This window comes from Anser anser (assembly GCF_964211835.1).
Source record: "Anser anser genome assembly, chromosome: 1".
Classification (NCBI taxonomy): Eukaryota; Metazoa; Chordata; class Aves; order Anseriformes; family Anatidae; genus Anser; species Anser anser.
The window spans coordinates 138969694-138986897 of NC_139720.1; the positions used below are offsets into that span (position 1 = coordinate 138969694).

Here is a 17204-nt window from a genome sequence, read left to right on the forward strand (position 1 = left end):
CTGTCACTGACTCAAAATTATTATCTTGTGATTTCAGGGACTAAATTACATGAGGTGTTAGCTTATGATGCCCAAATTAAAGTAGTTGTTGTACACCAATCATTTTAGTTTTGGAAATGAAATTATAATATGTGTATTTTTGAAGGGATTCGTTGAAAATTCAGTTCATGTCAAAGTGATAAGTACTGAACAGTTGGTCCTATGTTTAAATAAATTGCTGGGCAATCTAAGAACATGAATGACAATGTTTTATATACCAGATTACTTTGTCAACTTCTAAATTAAGGTGAGACAAGGTAAATAATACCAACCTGGAAACAAGTAAATATCCAAAATGGTCTGTGTGACTTTGAAAAGTTGCATAATGCATAAATTAGGCTCCATTATAAAAGTACCTGTCTCCTGTAGGAAAGCCTAAGTGGCATTCTTAATCAGCTTGAACTGATGCTTCATTTCAATGTGTTCTGCTGTGCATAGGCTTACCTTGATAAGCTTCAAATGTACAAACTGTAGCTTCCACTGTGGATACACTTCATTAGCATCATGGTTCATCTAAAAACAGCATTCTATTAGAGCAGGTGTAGCTTTAATTTGTATAAGCCAAAATAGATATTTTTATTATATCAATCTCTGTTTAACAGCCACCTCAGCATCATCAGTTCGGGTACAGCTTTTTCCATGATCTAATGAGTAGGTTCATGTGAAGATCACAAATAGTAAAGAGGTTTCACCTGTAAAGACCATTCCAGCAACCTATTTCCATCAAAACTCTGTTTATGCTATGCACAAATAAATAAAATGTGAACTGAATCTTTTCCTAATATGGCAGAGAACGTGAAAATTGTTCTGAGTGGGATATATTACTATTCTTTAACTTTCAGGCTTTGGTTTTATAATATCTCGTGTTGACGCTTGCTGAAGTTAGTCTGCCAGATGCAGTTAGCAATCTAAAAAGGCTTGTGCTATGTCTTTGGAGTCCAGGCAGTGTAATCATAGCAAGGTGACATGTATCTTATCTTGCTTCTAATCTGATAACAGCCTGTGGCGTGGTGTACATACATGGCATTCTTCTTGTAATGCGCAGAGAATCTGATCAGCCCATCCTTCCTGAGCTATCAACATATATCTTACATCTAATTGGTGTCTTGCTGTTCAGTGTCTTACCTCCTAAAAACTTGGGACTCTCCCAGTAACAGTGGAAAGAACCTCCAGGCATTGTTTTGTCTACTCCAAGAGTACCGGAAAAATTAAATCATTAGAAAAGACGTGCACATGCAGGTCTTCCCTCTTTTTTTATTGTCTGAATGTTTCATGGTGGAGGCATTGCATCCTTCAAGGAAAAAAAAAAAAGAAAACTTGATTCCTTCTGTGGTCTGTACTGTGTAGACTGTCTCCCTTGGGTTTTGTCAGACTACCGCTGGACAAACTGTTTGGGCTCTGGGTCTTAGAGGCGACTCACTCAAAGGAGAGTTAGGGATGGATAATGCTTTATTTCATTCTTCTCACAAGTACGTTGTATTCATCTCACAAGTACATCATCATCTTGTTCTAATCTCTTCAAAGCAGTTTGAAATGAAAATATATTAGTAGGGAGCAAGCTAAATAAGTATGTGAAGAGCTTGGAAAACTGCATGCCTGGGATGCTATTAAATCCCTTTCCTTATCTATCAATATAAGAATAGATAAGTTTCAACTTTGTGCATCCTTATTTTATACAAGCCATAGATTTTAGTCAATGAAAATAAAAATGCTTTTAATTTCAATATCGAAAAATCAATATGAATAGGTTATCGCCACCCCTGAGTGGGTCAGCTTGTCAGTAAGTGTTAATGTGCGTAGGTTGCTTAGGCAGTTATATGGATCAAAAAGTAGAATGTTCTTTGCTTTCTATTTATTCTTCAAGGTTCCCATTGTCTAAATATGGCATGTTTTACAGGACCTGTCCTACTAAAATTTAAGATCATTAAATCTTGCTGTGTACTGCATTCTCCTGAGAATATTTTGTTTATTGCTCATAATAATGTAAAATAACACACAGACAACTGAGGCTTTAATCCATTCCTATAAAGAAGCTTTTTCCCTTGAAAGGCCTTTGTGAAGACTTGAACGGAAGTTTTAGATTTCTGTCCAAGAAGTATTGTTATTCCTCACTTAGACTTCGTCAGTGGAAGTTGCTGTGTACAGCGTTAAATAGAACAGTACTGCTGATGCTAGGGAGCCTGCCTAAGCTGTGTTTTCTCACCTTGGTCAATATCAAATAATATCAAATCTGACTGAAATGGACATCATCTTTTTAATCTTCCCCTTATTTTTCACTTTGTACCTTAAGAGCTGCTGATACAATAATGGTCTGTAGACTAACACTGGTTTGCTGGGTTAAAGATCTGCAGGTTAGTGTAAGTAATGTGCCTGTGCAACCAGTGTTATGTTTGCACAAGGACTCAAGTGACATTCAGCAGTAAGTTTTATGTGGAAATCTAGACTTGCTAGACATTCAGTCGGACTGTGGAGCTTTGGAGGAAGGAATAGGGAACCAAGCAATTATCAATCAAAGATGACTCATTTGCATAAATTAATATCTAGTTGCAACATCTCTCAGTATATCAAAGGCCACTGTCAAGAGTTATTTCTAGATTAGATAATATTAAGTAATGGTGATAGTCTAGTTACAATCTTTGTTGAAGATGAGAGGGGCAACCCATCCTTTTAGGGCTTTTTTTATTGTCTGCTTGTTTTTCTCGTCTAGCAAAGAACTGCTGTTTCCATTTGTCATTCTTGGTATATTTCTCACTTCTCATTTATATGCATTTCTTGCCTTACAGTAGCTGTATTTTGCTTAGCAGCTTTAGCTGATTGACCTTTTTTTATATCTTCCTGAGCTATTTGCTTGTACTAATAGTGCCTTTTCCACGTAAAACATCTGAAATATACCCTTTGTACTAAGTTACTCATGGTAACTCATATCTGTTCTATGTACTCAGAAATGTTACCTTGCCTTAGTTATCTTCTCTTAACTGCTCTCTTCTGCCTCTCACTAGTCATTTCCTTTTGAGAAGTTGCATGTGTTCTCTGTTGTGGAGATATGGCAGATAGTGTGTTCTGGGTTAAGGGGAAAGCTAATTTCTGCAGCATTGCCGGCTGAAGGATTCAATTATAGTGCACACTGTAGCCATCGAGTTTACTTGCGCAGCCTTAAAGTGTCTCCAAAGGCCAAATGGGCCTGCTGTCACCATGGTTCTTGTGTGATTGGGTTGATGTCTGGAACCCAGGTTTTGTATGGCTGAATGCAATTTGTTACATATTGAGCTGCTTATTTTCTTGGAAGCTTCCTGTAATATTTGAATGCGCTTTTTTGGTATGATTTAAGGCCAATTTCTGATACTCTCCTAAGACTTTAAATCTACTGTCAGTATATGCTTTTCACTGAAAGAAGATATAGAAAAAAAAACTGCATTCTGTAGACAAATGCTTTGGTTTTTTTGTTATGCTTCATGTTTCTATTTCTTCTAAGTTCCCCAAAACACTAGCAAAATGTGTCCAACCTGAATGCTTTTTGTGTTGCAGCCACGTAAGTATTACACTATTGTACATGTTCAGACCACTGCTAAAGTGGTGAACTCTTTAACCACAGTCCCTTGAGTCAGATCCATTCATAGAGTGTATCTTTAGCTTTGGAAGGAAGCTCTGAGCATGCATCTTCCCTTCTGTTTATCTAGCTAATAATAAGCTGCCAGGATACTTGAACAGCTTTGTGGCTGGCATCCAGCCCTTCACCCAGGAAAGGATTTTGCCTTAGCTTTCACTGGAGAGAATTCAGAGTTAGGGTGAATGTAACACTACACCTGAACATTCCTAGTTCAATCTGGATGGAGGCTGACTTTCCCTTTCTCCTGTGACTAATTCATGACTGAGAAGGTGAAAACTGATCACAGGGGGGCTCTTGACCACATCGTTTCGTAATGCTTGTACCTGCTTACATGGGACAGTACAGAACCTTTCTATTTGGATGGTGTAAAGGAAGTGAGAGCTGCCAGTGTATTTACCTCTCAGTGCATTGCAACTAAGTGTTCACTTGCATGTAGATTCTTCACATATTGTAGCCTGTGTGCTTTCAAAAACTATACTGCATGCAGGTACATAACTACTAGGTTTGAAACCAGGCTAGTGACAGGAGGGCTAGTACAACATTAAGCTAGCAGTGGGATTGATGTACCATCTACTTGGGCTGTGAAGTGGTATTAAACCAATGAAACAGAATATCCAAAATATTGAACACAATATATTAGTAAGTGGTGACAGACTCAGAGCTTCATTTGAAAAAGGGACTGAAATTCACAACTCTTCAAAGTGGGGTTCAGAACAACAATTTCTTACTGAGGTTCCTTCAGCATATTCAGGTGAACAGGAGCTTCAGTCCTTCAGCTTAGCTCTCCTTGTGGCAGCCAGTCATCGTAATGATGTAATCTGGCCACTTTGAACAAGGCCATGATGGTACTAGTGAACTGGAGTTTATCACCTTGTGAGAAGGGATGAAATCAGAGCAATTTATGTGAGCAGATACTTTTTCTTAGATATTTTCCTTCTCTAAAGGAAGGCCTTTTTTCCCTAACCTGAAATGCAATCTGCTTTGCAATTGCTGTGTGCAATACAACCTTCCTGACCTTCCCCAAACATCTTAGTCTGGAACTGGCATCTGCTGCCCAAGTAGGATTCTTCTACTCTAACACCTCAGTCCTTCGTCTCAAGTTCCAGGCGTGCTGCTGTTGTGTGCTGCATTCCCTGCTCCTCTCTGGCTTCCTTGTGGCCCAGGGTTACCACAGGTTGGTTGATTTGGTCTTCCTAAAAGGCAGCAAGTGACAGCCAGTTTTGTTCTGTGCAGGTTGATAGCCTGGTCATGCCAACCACAACATCTGACTCTTGCCTAGTCAATCCCTTACTTGCTCTACTTCTGAGAGAAATAAATATCTTCGTAAGTTGCAATAAAGAAGGAGGTGGGGGAAAAACTACATACTAAATTAAAACCAAGAGAACAGGCTTTCTGTCATCACTTACTTCCTAACAACATGTGTTAAAAAGGATTCAGTTAAGACAAATCATGTTTCACTGGTACCTTTTCATAGATTCCCTTTTTCTAAATCTCACAAGCTGTGTATTGTAGAGTTTTTTATATATTGATATATGACAATGGTTATGAGTAGATGAATGAGGCTAAAGATAAACACAATGGAGCTAATATAATGTAGTCAAGAAAACTTGAGCTTCATAGTGAAATAGTTGCTTCAGTGTTTCCTGGCTGCATACATTTTTATCTAATCAAGAAAGTTATTTAGAGCATAAGGGATGAAAACAGGAAGACTGGCCACATCTTCCTATTTATGCTGTTAGTAGCTACACTCGTGCATGACTGTTTAGAGGCATTAATCAGGCAACGTAAAATATGCAACATAAAATATCTTAGAGAATTTGAGGGGCTAAGAGTGTTAATGCAAAAACCTCACCTGTTATCTTTTAATGTACCTAAAATGTAGAAGAGGAAGGACACGTCACTAACTTCCACAAAAGATTACCAAAAAAGATTATCAAATGTCTGTTTCTGGGAAGGAGATTGCTGTGGACCAAAAAGTAGCCTTATTCCCCATAAAATGTATGTAAGATTCAGTAAACTGAAAATAGAGTAGAAAGGTAGCTAACTCTAACTTTAGTGCTACTGAAATGTGATAGGCATGCAATCTAATACATGGATATTAAGTTTTATAAAAACTACTATTTAAGCAAGAAAAATGTATCCTGTCAATTTTGGGGGGGATTTTGTTAAATCATTGATACTCCTAACGTACTTCTATATGAAACTAGGTGAGCCACTCCGTGGAATTTTGCAGCTTTTTCTGTTGTCTTCATTTTTCTGATATAATAGGGTTCCTGCTAAAGGACTGAAGAGCTTAAAAGGAGTTTAATTGCTGCGCAGTAAGCCTTATCCTTTGGTGAGGTACTTAATTGAAGCTAGACAGTGAGTGTTTTGTGACAGAAGGAAAAGCTGGGGGGGGATGGGAGGAGGAGGAAGCTACGAAATGACCACGGCTGGCCTCTTCACATTCTTCTAGGGCTTGCTTTTTTTAAAATTGGAAGCTGCTTTTATAGATGCTCCTCCAAACAGGTTTGTTTTTTTCCATACTATCCCATTTAGACTCTGGAATGCATGTACGAAAGGGCAGGCCCCCAAAGTGACTTTCCAATCTGTTTTTGTGATTCCAGCCAAGTTCCCTTTAATGTATGGAGCAGGCGAAGTTGAGCTGACTCTCTTATAATACCACAGAACTCAGGCGCAGCTGCTGCTGCTTTAAGTGGCACTGTGTGATAATACAACAGCTCTGCTATTTACTGGGACTCAAGTGCCTGGACTGGCACAGAGGCATTATATGAAATCCGAAAGCATGAGGATAAAGGAAATTTCTTTGCGGCAAGATCCTGATCTAAGAAAGGAGTTGGCATTGCTAGCTCGAGGATGTGATTTTGTTTTACCTTCTAGGTTCAAGAAGAGACTGAGAGCTTTTCAGCAGGTCCAGGTTTGTCTTTCAGTTCTTATACAATTAAGTTATTGTATTCAGCTGTATCTTTACAACCATGCAAATTTCAGGAAATACACTGAAGTTATTCCTCAACTAGCAGTATTTCACTAGGTTTCATGTATGATGTTTTCTTCTGTATTTTAGAAGGTTGCACAGGTACTTCTCTGCAAACAAACAAAAAGACAGGGGAGCTTACCGAATCATGTAGTATAGATGAAGTATGTTTGCACAGAGGCATATGCAGTAGAAAGTTGGTGTGCCTATTGCCATTAGACTTTTCAGACTTTTCAGACTGTTTTCCTTAATCTGCATAGTCACAATCTGTGTATTTCCCCTGGGGGATTAATTTACATTTTACTAAAATATACTGAAGTAAGCTGTAACTTTAACTCAGAATATGTCAAAGTGCTTCTGTTTGTACGTGATGATTCTGAATGCCTTCGTGGTGGTGTTTTTTTTAGACTTTTATTTGGATGAGATCAGTTGTTGCTATGTAGTTCATACAAGTGCCTCTGCTGTTTTACAACAGTGAGTTAAATCCACCATTTTAAAGTGAGCTCCTAATTGAGAATAGAAGCATTTGAAATGCGTGGTTCTTAGGAAAACTACTTATAAATGTTTCAAAGAAATTCTTTTGTGAGGGCAAAAGCTTAAACCTGTTTTTATTGGAGAAATTCAGTATTTCCTCAACTAGCACCGAACTTTAAGTGTTTTGGTGGTATGTGAAAACATTTACTTTGTCCTTACCTCACCCTCACTTCTAATTCATGTACTAAAGGTGTATCAGCGACAGTATGTGTGACATTTTTTACTTGTTTTTAATTAAGGAAAGTTTGGTAGTTAAGTAAATATTACATTATCTTAGTTTTTTTTACTTTTCAAATCATTCTAAATATAGCCCACCACTTAATTTTGTGTTCAGTGCAGTAGTGTCCCTTTAGGTGACCTTCAAGAGAGGGCAATGGAGCTGGAGCCCTGTGACCCTAAAAAAGTGTTAGCCTGGTACCTGCTACATTAATATTTCAAATTTATTTCAGCTGAGCTATATGAACAATGCTTGTGCCTTTGCAGAAAGAATAATTCAAATGCTGACCAATCTGGTTTATGCCATTCAGAATAAATTTGTGAATGAAAGGATTTTTGAACTTTTTAATGCTGAACATTAGAGACAGCCAAAAGAAATGGAAAATGTTATATTTAATTACCCCGAAGTAGCAGTTAATATTTCTGAAACTCAGAGCATGAGGCGAGCTTAATCTAGTCATGGCATCCTGCTGTAAACAAACACTATTATTACTTTGTGTGGTGCCCGTTAACTTGATCTGTCTTTCATCGAGTGATAGCTGGATCACTTGCACTTGTACAAGGCTTTTTTGTGTTGAGCTAGAAAAGGTCTCAATATAGTATGGCAATGCATATCTAAAAGCAACTAAATACTTTTGAAAATAGCTTGTCTAATGTTTTTTTCAGTTTTCATATCCTGCCAGCTGTTACCTTACAATGCAGAAAACAAACAATCAATTTTCACTTGGGTAAATGGCAATTGTAGAATAACACGTTAAACCACTTAATTGTATTACAGACAAAACTGTTTGGGCAGAACAAACTTAATAGGAATATAAAACTAAAATCTGATGTCTTTGCTCAATCTGATATGAAGTATTTTATCTGGAGTTCCATTTTAAATGCTGTTTTATTTCTACTTCATGATTTTTAGAAGACCTTTATGAAAGTACCTTAAATATGCGAGTGCCAATAAAAAATTGATATAGAAGAAGATGAATATTCTTTACCTTCATGCTAATGTTAATTTCAAGTTGTGCCTCATGGGTCAGGTGCATTTCAAAGAATGTTTGTTTATCTTTTACTACATAATCTTTGAAGAAATTTCATGTTGAAATGAAAGACTGCTTAGAGCTTTTGTAGAATAACTTGAAAAACTTTTCTCAGTTGCTGAGCTTCATTGCCATTGGAATTTAGTCTTCTATACCACTGCAATATTTGCTTTCAGACAGAACAGTTCATGAATTTGTAAAATCAGAATGCTAAAATCAAGTGTAAATGAAGGCTGACCTGTTTTTCCATACCTGCACTATACTTTGATAAGTGTTCATATCCGTGAAGTTTCTATAAGCTGTTAAACAAAAGTCAGATAAGTCAGATTCTTCTTAAGAAATTTAGTGCTGTAGGAGTTAATCTCCTAAAGTAAAACAACTAGTTGTCATGGGTGGTGAGACTACACATGGCTCAGCATCTGCTCTGAGGTGGTTTGGAGTGACTGGGTCTCGCACAGTTTCTAAGAATTCTGAGGTGGTGTTTTTTGCATAGAGCCATATAAATTTTCCATAGATAATCACCTGTCCTTTGGAAAGGGCATTCAATGGAGTGTAGCAAATCAAGCTGTATGGAAAAATCTTTAAATGGACAGTCAGTAGTGAGGTGGGTAGGTTTGGTAAGTGGTGGAACAGGCTGCTTCTCAACAGTTGCATTTATTGATAGAACTGAGCAAAATAGGGATTTCTGGAAAGACTGTTTCTCAAAAATAAAATTAAAACAATACACAGCTGTTGAAATGTTCTCTGTTATGGGGAACTGAATTTTTGAGTAGATAACTTTGCACAGACCAAAGAACATTAATTCATCTCCTTGCATTGGTTGTAAGAAAGACCATTTTTAGGGAATTTTGTGTCTACGGAATATAGTGAACTGGAAATGCAACACTTGAAGAGACACTGTATCCATCTTGCTCATCAATTCTCTGAAACTTTTGAGGGAGAGGAAACTTATCACCATGTCAAATGGACTGCCAACAGCTGGTGACATCCCTACCTGTCAGAGCTGGAATGTAAGCAGCATCATTACCCAGGCTATTTGAGGAAAATATATCTGAGGTTGGAAGCAAAATGGTAACAGAATAAAATACATCTGTGTGCAGTGACATCCTTACACCCATGTAGCTTAGTGTTAGCCGAAAAACACTTATTTTCCTAGTTTAGCTACTTAGTCTCACACTGCTCATGTAAATCAGTTGAGTTCTAACATGAAAACTAGACTTCACTAAAGTCAAATAATTGGTGCTGAATATGATTTAAAAATAAAGAAAAATGGCCCAAATCTTGAATTCATCCTCTGAATTTCAGTGCCAGAACTATGTGCTGGTGTATTTTCTGATACTTGAACTGCATCATACCTCTGTCTGCTGTTACTACTTGGTGATCCCTGTAGCTGTATGCGTCACACCTCAGTGTGGAAATGGCAAGCTACTGGTTCCATGACCACCTGTTAATGATACTAAATGCTGCTTTCGCATGCTATTTATGTCAGCTGCATGTGAAATATTTCTTCAATTTCTCCGCTGGGCCTCACAAGATTAGCTTTCCTTCTGAGTGAAGTTAGGTGTTAGTGCCTCTTGATTGCTTTTGCACTCCTCTGTTACCAAAATGTTTCATAAACTCTTGTGACGCATTCAAGATGACAACGAACACCAACAGCCTGTAGGTGTTAATGTGTGCTGGGCTGGTGTATGCTTGTGCTGTAGTGTACTGGTTCTTCCAGTGATGGAGATAACATTCCCATTTCCGAGGGAAAGGGAATTTTGAAAAGCTTAATTGAGGCAGTTTTACATCTGTAGTCAAGAAGTAAGTTGTGTAATAATTGGAGGCCTTCAGCAAGCCAGCTTTCCTAACAGGGTCAATTTTCTAATTTTATTTTGTTTGGAGATGAATTAATATCACAGAGGGAGACATGATATCTGCTTTTACAAAATAACTCTACATCAGGTACACAACTTTATTCCCTTTTTAGGGGGGAAAAATAAATTTGCTGCGGGGGGGGGGGGGTGGAATGGAAGCGTCATTCTGAGTGTAGTTAATAGCCATGCTTGATGTTAGTTTGGTGTAATGCCAGCATTTAATACAGAATGAAAGTATCTAAGCTGCCCACCGAGACTGGCTTGTTAAGGTGAGAGATTCTCCTAGACAGTCTGTTGCTAATGGATTGCCAGGTCCTCAGCTCTAGCCATGCAGAGAAAGCCAAAAGCAAACGAGAAGTTTTCTGCCACTTGGGCAATGGAGACTCCTGGTGTGAGCTTAAAATGTATTGGCTACACTGTGGCAGCAGCTTCTGTACCTGCTGGTGGCTGGTCATAAATTTATGGAAGTGTGTACTGTTTCTGTAGCAAAGCCAATATGGTGCACATTTGTTACAGCTTACTTGCACGCATGATTTAAGAGTCTACATGTCAGTACCCTCTGCAGATAAATCCTGACCCAACAATTCAGGCACTGGAGAGCTCTGATTTACTTTTTTTTCCAGCCTTTGGAATGAAAATTTCACAAGCCTTTTCTCCATTTTAATTTTCTCCACTTTAACATACTTCTCTTACCTTTATAATCACTTACACTACCTAATATAGGAGGTGTGCTCTGACTGTCGACAGCAGTATTCTGTATCCTAGAAAGCCTGTAACAGTTTGGCACGTTTCTGTATTAAAAAAATAAATAGCCTTCAAATTCTACAGGATCAGAGGAATGTGCAATTGTTTTCACAATTGTCCAAATCAGAAGTTGCTGGGGCATTGCCAGACAAAAAGTTAACAGAATACTTACTACACTAATGACTCCACAGCTCAGTAACAAGGCTGAGCAGGCTGATATTTTTCTTGTTTCAGTGGATTTTTTTCTAAGCTCAATTGCACTGAGTGACTGAAAGTTGTTTTGTTGCAAACATGGAAAGCTGCAGAGCTTATGAATTAAGTGGATGTCTGTCTTAGCCCTATTTGCTACTTCTGATGCTGAACTGATGGCCTGTCCTGACTAGGGCTGTTTTCCATAGACAAATGCTAGAACTGCCTGAGGTAACTGGCTGTCAGTTTTTCCCCATTAAAATGATGTTTAGGCAGTCATGACTCCTGTGCAGGTAGTGAGTCCCAGTGTGATCCATTGGCTGTGTACAATCACAATGATTATGTACTAGGAGGCTCTTACTAGCTAGTCTCCTGAAACAGAACATCCTGGTAAGGAACAGGAATATGGATTTAACCTATGATCAAAGTATTTTCTGAGAAAGCTGCAACTATATGCAAAACTTTGTATATTACTGGCTTGGATGCTTGTTTTGATATAGCTCATAAAATGGAGGCTGTCTGACAACAACTCACAGGCAGTGACTAATATTTTTGTACCCCTTCTATCTTGGCACAAAATGTAGTAGATGTTGCTTTTCATTAGGTATTTTTTCTGTTTTATAATCTGTACCATTTTCATTTCCTGAATTAGCAGAGGAAGCAAAATGTATTTCCACTGGTCAGCAACAGCAAACTGTTAGAGGATCGTACCTCTAAAGGCTCTGGTAAAAGCTCTGTCAGCAAATAAAGCAGGTTACTTGTGGACATATAAGATGCAAACTTCTCCTGGGCACATGTTTTTTTGGGGGGAATGTAATTGCCTCTTCCTTTTCCATTCCACCTGTACCCCACCTCAAGGCATTTCTAAATAAATCGTGGAAATCATGGAACTCTAACTGCATAAGTGGAAACTTTTAATGCTGGAGTTCTATGTAATTAAAGTGGGGGGGACAACAAAATACATGTAGTTGTATTTTAAGGTCTTTCTACAGCAATAATGTATTTGCAGTAGAGTATTTCAGTTCCCAGCAGGACTGCATTATTTGTCTATTTCAGCTATACCAGCTCGCATGTTCATTGCATGCTACTCACTACTCGTGTGTGGAATACAGCTCATCTGTGGTGATGTGCTTTTAGTTGAATGTGTCTTTAATTTTAATGCAAAAGATGGTATGTATGGAATGGATCTTGTACTTTAAGTGGAAACCTTTTCTGGATAGCACTACCTACCACCTCCTCCTACGTGAGAATTAACACACTATCCCAAATAGCTTTGTGTAGATGGTCCAGACTTTTGCATGCTCTGCTCTGCAGAAAGACTTGAACATGGATTCAATTTGGCAGCTTACTTGTGGGGCTCACTTTGGCTGCCTACATGTGGCTTGCTTAATTCAAAGGGGAAACAAATTACTCATTTCAAAACTTTCTGATAGTCACAAGAACTAATTCTTTAAGCTTTAGCAAGTCTTAAGACTATGTAACGAAAGACTTAAGACTATGTAACAGTATTGTTTGCCACAGCAATTTCACTCAAACTTCTTTCCCTGGCTATTACGTGACTAAGAATAACTAGCTGAACTACCTGTTACTCTGCTGTTCTGACCCTGAAAATGAGAGGAGAAATTTCCTTCAGGTAGCAAGCAAGTGACAAAATCCTTTTGATTTTTTCCTTCAAAATCAGAGGTTAGCAGACAAACATTATTTCAGTGACAAAATAGACCTGATTCTAGCTTGTTAAGAAGCTGAATTTTCCAATATTAATTTGTAAAATGAATGTAAATTGATATCTCTGCAACTTGATAGCCAGCAATATTCTAGGATTGATACTTTGCTGGTGAAGTTGGTATTTGCTATTAACGTGGGCCATATTAGTAGTTCATTACTGCACTAGAAATACAGTAGAACTTGATGCTGAGTATTTTTGGGGAAAAAAGAACATACAAATCAACCAACTCTTCTGATCTTTCTATTTATATTTTGACCACCAGGTGATGAATCAGTAAGGGTTTTGTCTGACCTAGTGGATGGAAGAGAGATCAGACCAGTTAGGTTCACCAACTGCTTTGTCTCTAACTGACAGTAACAGGGTCTGCACTCTGAACTGCTGACCTCTGAACACAATGAGGCCGACAGAGTTGAACCAAACATCATGAGAAAGGTTATCTATCCCTAGAGCTGTTTTTATATGTTTGTAGCAAGTAAGAAACCTAATATATATCTTTAGGTCATGGAACTCTAGCTCTAATTTCATACTTGTGTGAGTAGCAGTGCAAGTCTAGGGCCTTCCTTAAACTTCATTTTACTGGTGTCAATTTCAGAAACACCAGGACACTTTAATTCTGCCGAAATAGGACTGTGATATATGGCTTGGTCCCTAGAATAAAGTTGTTTTTAAAATTGGGGATTATCATTGTCACTGAATGACAAGACCAAGAGACCTTAGATTCTTGTACAAAAACAGGCTTGAGAGTAAACTGCCAAGAACATGCATAAGTCAGATGAGAACGATAGGTAGTCTGTGGAAAATTAGATGAGGCATGATGTTGCACACCAGCAGGAGACACCCAACGTATTGGTCTGGGCAGAATTTTAAGGCAAATACAGACCGCACTGGAGGGGCTGCTGAACAGTTGCTCCCTTGTGTTGATTGAGGTGATACGTATGTATAAAATCAGAAACAGTGTAATTTAAAGTACTTTTTTCCTTCTAATAGTACATGGCTAGAACTTCATGGAAAGTTGCATTCCTTTTCTCATTTCCTCCCACTCATTGTAGCACCAATTTCAAGTGACTACAGGCCAAACTGGATCAGAGAACTGACCTGTTTTAAGCCTGAAAGCAAAAGCAAGCCAGTTCAAAACTATAAGGGCTAAAATTAATAGATGTTTGTTTATCTCTTACTGTGGAAAGGAAAGGAAAGAAAAGCATGTATGATATAATTAGTTTCTATAGCACATCCAGAAACAGCTGCCAAATAATAACTGAAGGATAGGAAGCAACTGGGACTGAAAAAACATGTGTTGCCAGAGGACTTGCGCATACATACCCTGGCATCTGTTTTTGGCACAGGCTCATTCTCTGTAGGTGTGTCTCTGAGCTTGACCATGTATGTCTTAACTTTCTAATTATGCTTGGCAAGATCAATCACAGTCTTAGTGTAGTTCTAAGGGTAATGTAAACTTCTTTCAACAACATTGCCACAGTATTCCTCTAACCTTCCTCAGGTTAGCACCAGAACCATGTTGCTTCTAAGTGGAGTCAACTGTGGGAGACTGGATGAGAATAAGTAGTTTAACATTGCTTCTCAGCTGCCTCGGTGACCTGAGGCAATTCCCCAGGCTGCGGCACTGCCACTGGTACTGACGCAAAGGTCAGTAAACCCAAGCAAGATAAGGGAGTGGGGGAAGATGCAGGTGTACTGTGGTTTGGCTTGCCTTATGCTGTGCTGTGAAACTTCGTTAGTAAGCTTTCAGACTAAATTACTGTTTTCAAGTTATTTTTCAGGGTAATAACTAGATTTTACAGAAAGTCTGTCTGGACAAATAATTTTGAAAGCTTTAAATTGTCAAAGGATTCTCTTGTTAAGCATATGAAGCTGAATGGGAAATGATGCAGTCAGTGAACTCTTGCAGTAATAAATCTGTCTTTCTAGTTTGGCTAGAAGGAAGATATCTAAGAGCTTACAGAGAACAAGGGAAAAACATCATTTCTTTGAGTTAGATAATTGGAAATCTGAATGTCTACCACAAGGTCAAGCAAGCTTATGTTACAGAAGTTTTTCTTGTCCTGAGGGTAGCTGTAGAATTAAGCTTGCTTACCTATCCTGAAGCAGATCTTTGAAGGAACTTTAACATGCCAAAACCTTTGGTATTTTGGAATAGACTTTCTAAAATATTTTTTTCCTTGCAGATAAGTGAATAATTTTCTAGGTATTAGTAGCATGAATCTTTAACCTGGTGTTCTCAGGATTTAAGCTTTATAAAAGTTACCATGCCACTTATTTATCTAGAGGAAGTGTTGACTTTCACTGTATAATCAAATAGATAGTAACTCAAATATTTCTGAGACTTTATTGGTCAGACTTGAATGGCTATAAAAAAGAATGGGGAGGCAGGAAGGCTGATTGGGTACTCCTTTTGTACCTGCTTACTGGTCATGTTTTCTTAGATTCACAAGTAACATGTAACTTTGATAGATAATAGGACATAAAATTCAGTTGATTCCTACAGAATGCAGTAATTAAATCATTAAGTTTATGCTACAATATTTCTTGTTTTGTTTAGAACTTTAAAGTTCACGTGCTAAATGGCATTTATGTCTCTTTACTACCACCTTACTGTCTCTTGGGTCTCCATGTTAACTTTTTTATTTTCTATTGTATCAGTTAAAGAAGGGAACTTCATGCAGCATCTGGTTTTCCTGGTGGGTGACTCATAATATCTCTAAGTGGGTGTTTGCAGGGATGTTAGACTTTAAACAACCAAATAGTATGTAGAATAGCTTTTTGGGTTATTATGCACTTTGATATGCCCAGGTAGTATTTGCAAAAAATGTGATATGCAAGAGCAGAGGACTCAGTCAATGGAAAAACTAGAATCATTTATGCATAGCACGCTTGAAAAGTATTGTAATATTCTCCTGTTTTTTTGGTAACATCCCTAGTTTAATAGTCAGGTGTTGAACCAAACGTTTACCTGTTGGAGAGGGGAAAACATCTTTTTTTAGTACAAAATATTTTTTTCAGTACATAATGCCACTTTGTTTGGAATTATGTGCCATAACTTAATGTGCAATTGTACATAAATGCAAGGTAGAATTTTTGGAGGGAGGTCCTATTGTCTTGACCCTGTTGTGTATGTTCCATTGACTTTTCTAGTCTGGAAGTCTTTGTGGCAGCTCATGTTAAATAGTACAGCAAGAGCTAAATGCTATCTCTGAAAACACATTTTGAATGTTTCCAGAGAAACTGGTATAACAGGTGTTAGTGTCTGTCAAATGCTAGAAAGCATAAAAGGTTTTGTATGAAGCTATCTTTTTCTGTAGTCTTGTTAAAACAATGCAAGTATCAAATCAGTTCAGTGACTTTGTGTCATAATCAGCAACGTCTTTAAAATACATTTATAAACATATTTACCATGTTCATTTTTCCACAAAGGCCTTTTTAAGTGATGTTTCACTTACTTGTCTTTGAATGTGAAGCCCATCTGTGAAGTTCTGTACTTACCTGCAGATGGGGACAGACTTGACTGAGTGTACAGTGTTAAAATATCTGGGAACAAATGCCCCTTTCCTTCGTGTTTCAGGAAGACACCTTGTCATTGCAGGACTCTTTCATTCATTAAGTGGGGAGAGGGAAAATCACAGTGGGGCTTTTAAAATGAGGTATCTTCATTTTTGTTTAGAACCAAGTTAACTGCTGAGTGTAACTCACCTGTTGGCAGATGTAAGAAGGCAAATAAGACTGAACTTCTCTCATTGGGGTGAGGGGTGGGGTGTCTGTGTTCCCTGGTCCAATTACTACTATATTGCTCTACTGTAATTCTAATAATTTACTTTCCATCCACTGGTAACAGTTGGTAAAGGGTCTAGAGAGCAGCAAAATAAAATAGAAAGTTGCCCTTTGAACAATGACCCCACTGGGATATATATTTCAGCTTCCTTTGTAAAAGTGAAGGCAAATGTGTTGGATAACTGGACAATCCTTATTAGTTTGGAAATGAAAACTGATTGTGTTAAGAGTTTTTCATGAATTCTTTATAGACAAATCTAACAAACTTGTTGACGTTTCTATAAACAAGGAATTTTCAGGGAACCATCACTTTTCATCTTTTAGCAAAAAAAACTTAAACTGCAATTGCAGTTTAAAATACAATTACAAGTTCAGGACTTCACATATACTTATTGCCAAGGCCAATGCACCATTCAGTCCTAACAATTCAGCATGCATCTGCTTGGATGAGCTATTTACGAGCTCATACAGTCAATATCCCTAACTCCAAGTATGTTGGGTTTTG

General features: G+C 37.9%; 1 protein-coding gene across 5 annotated transcripts in view; it reads left to right on the top strand.

Annotated features, from left to right (window-relative positions):
• Positions 1-17204, top strand: part of PPP2R3B (protein phosphatase 2 regulatory subunit B''beta) — a 51325-nt gene that overhangs the window by 9658 nt on the left and 24463 nt on the right. Inside the window, exon 1 of one of the 5 annotated variants that reach the window (XM_083805248.1) lies at positions 6329-6563. The exons of the other annotated variants lie outside the window; for them this stretch is intronic. Within the exon in view, the coding sequence (XP_083661374.1) occupies positions 6417-6563 (147 nt within the window). The 5' untranslated portion in view covers positions 6329-6416. Of the gene's footprint in view, positions 1-6328; positions 6564-17204 lie in introns of those variants that run through there. 5 annotated transcript variants of the gene reach the window in all.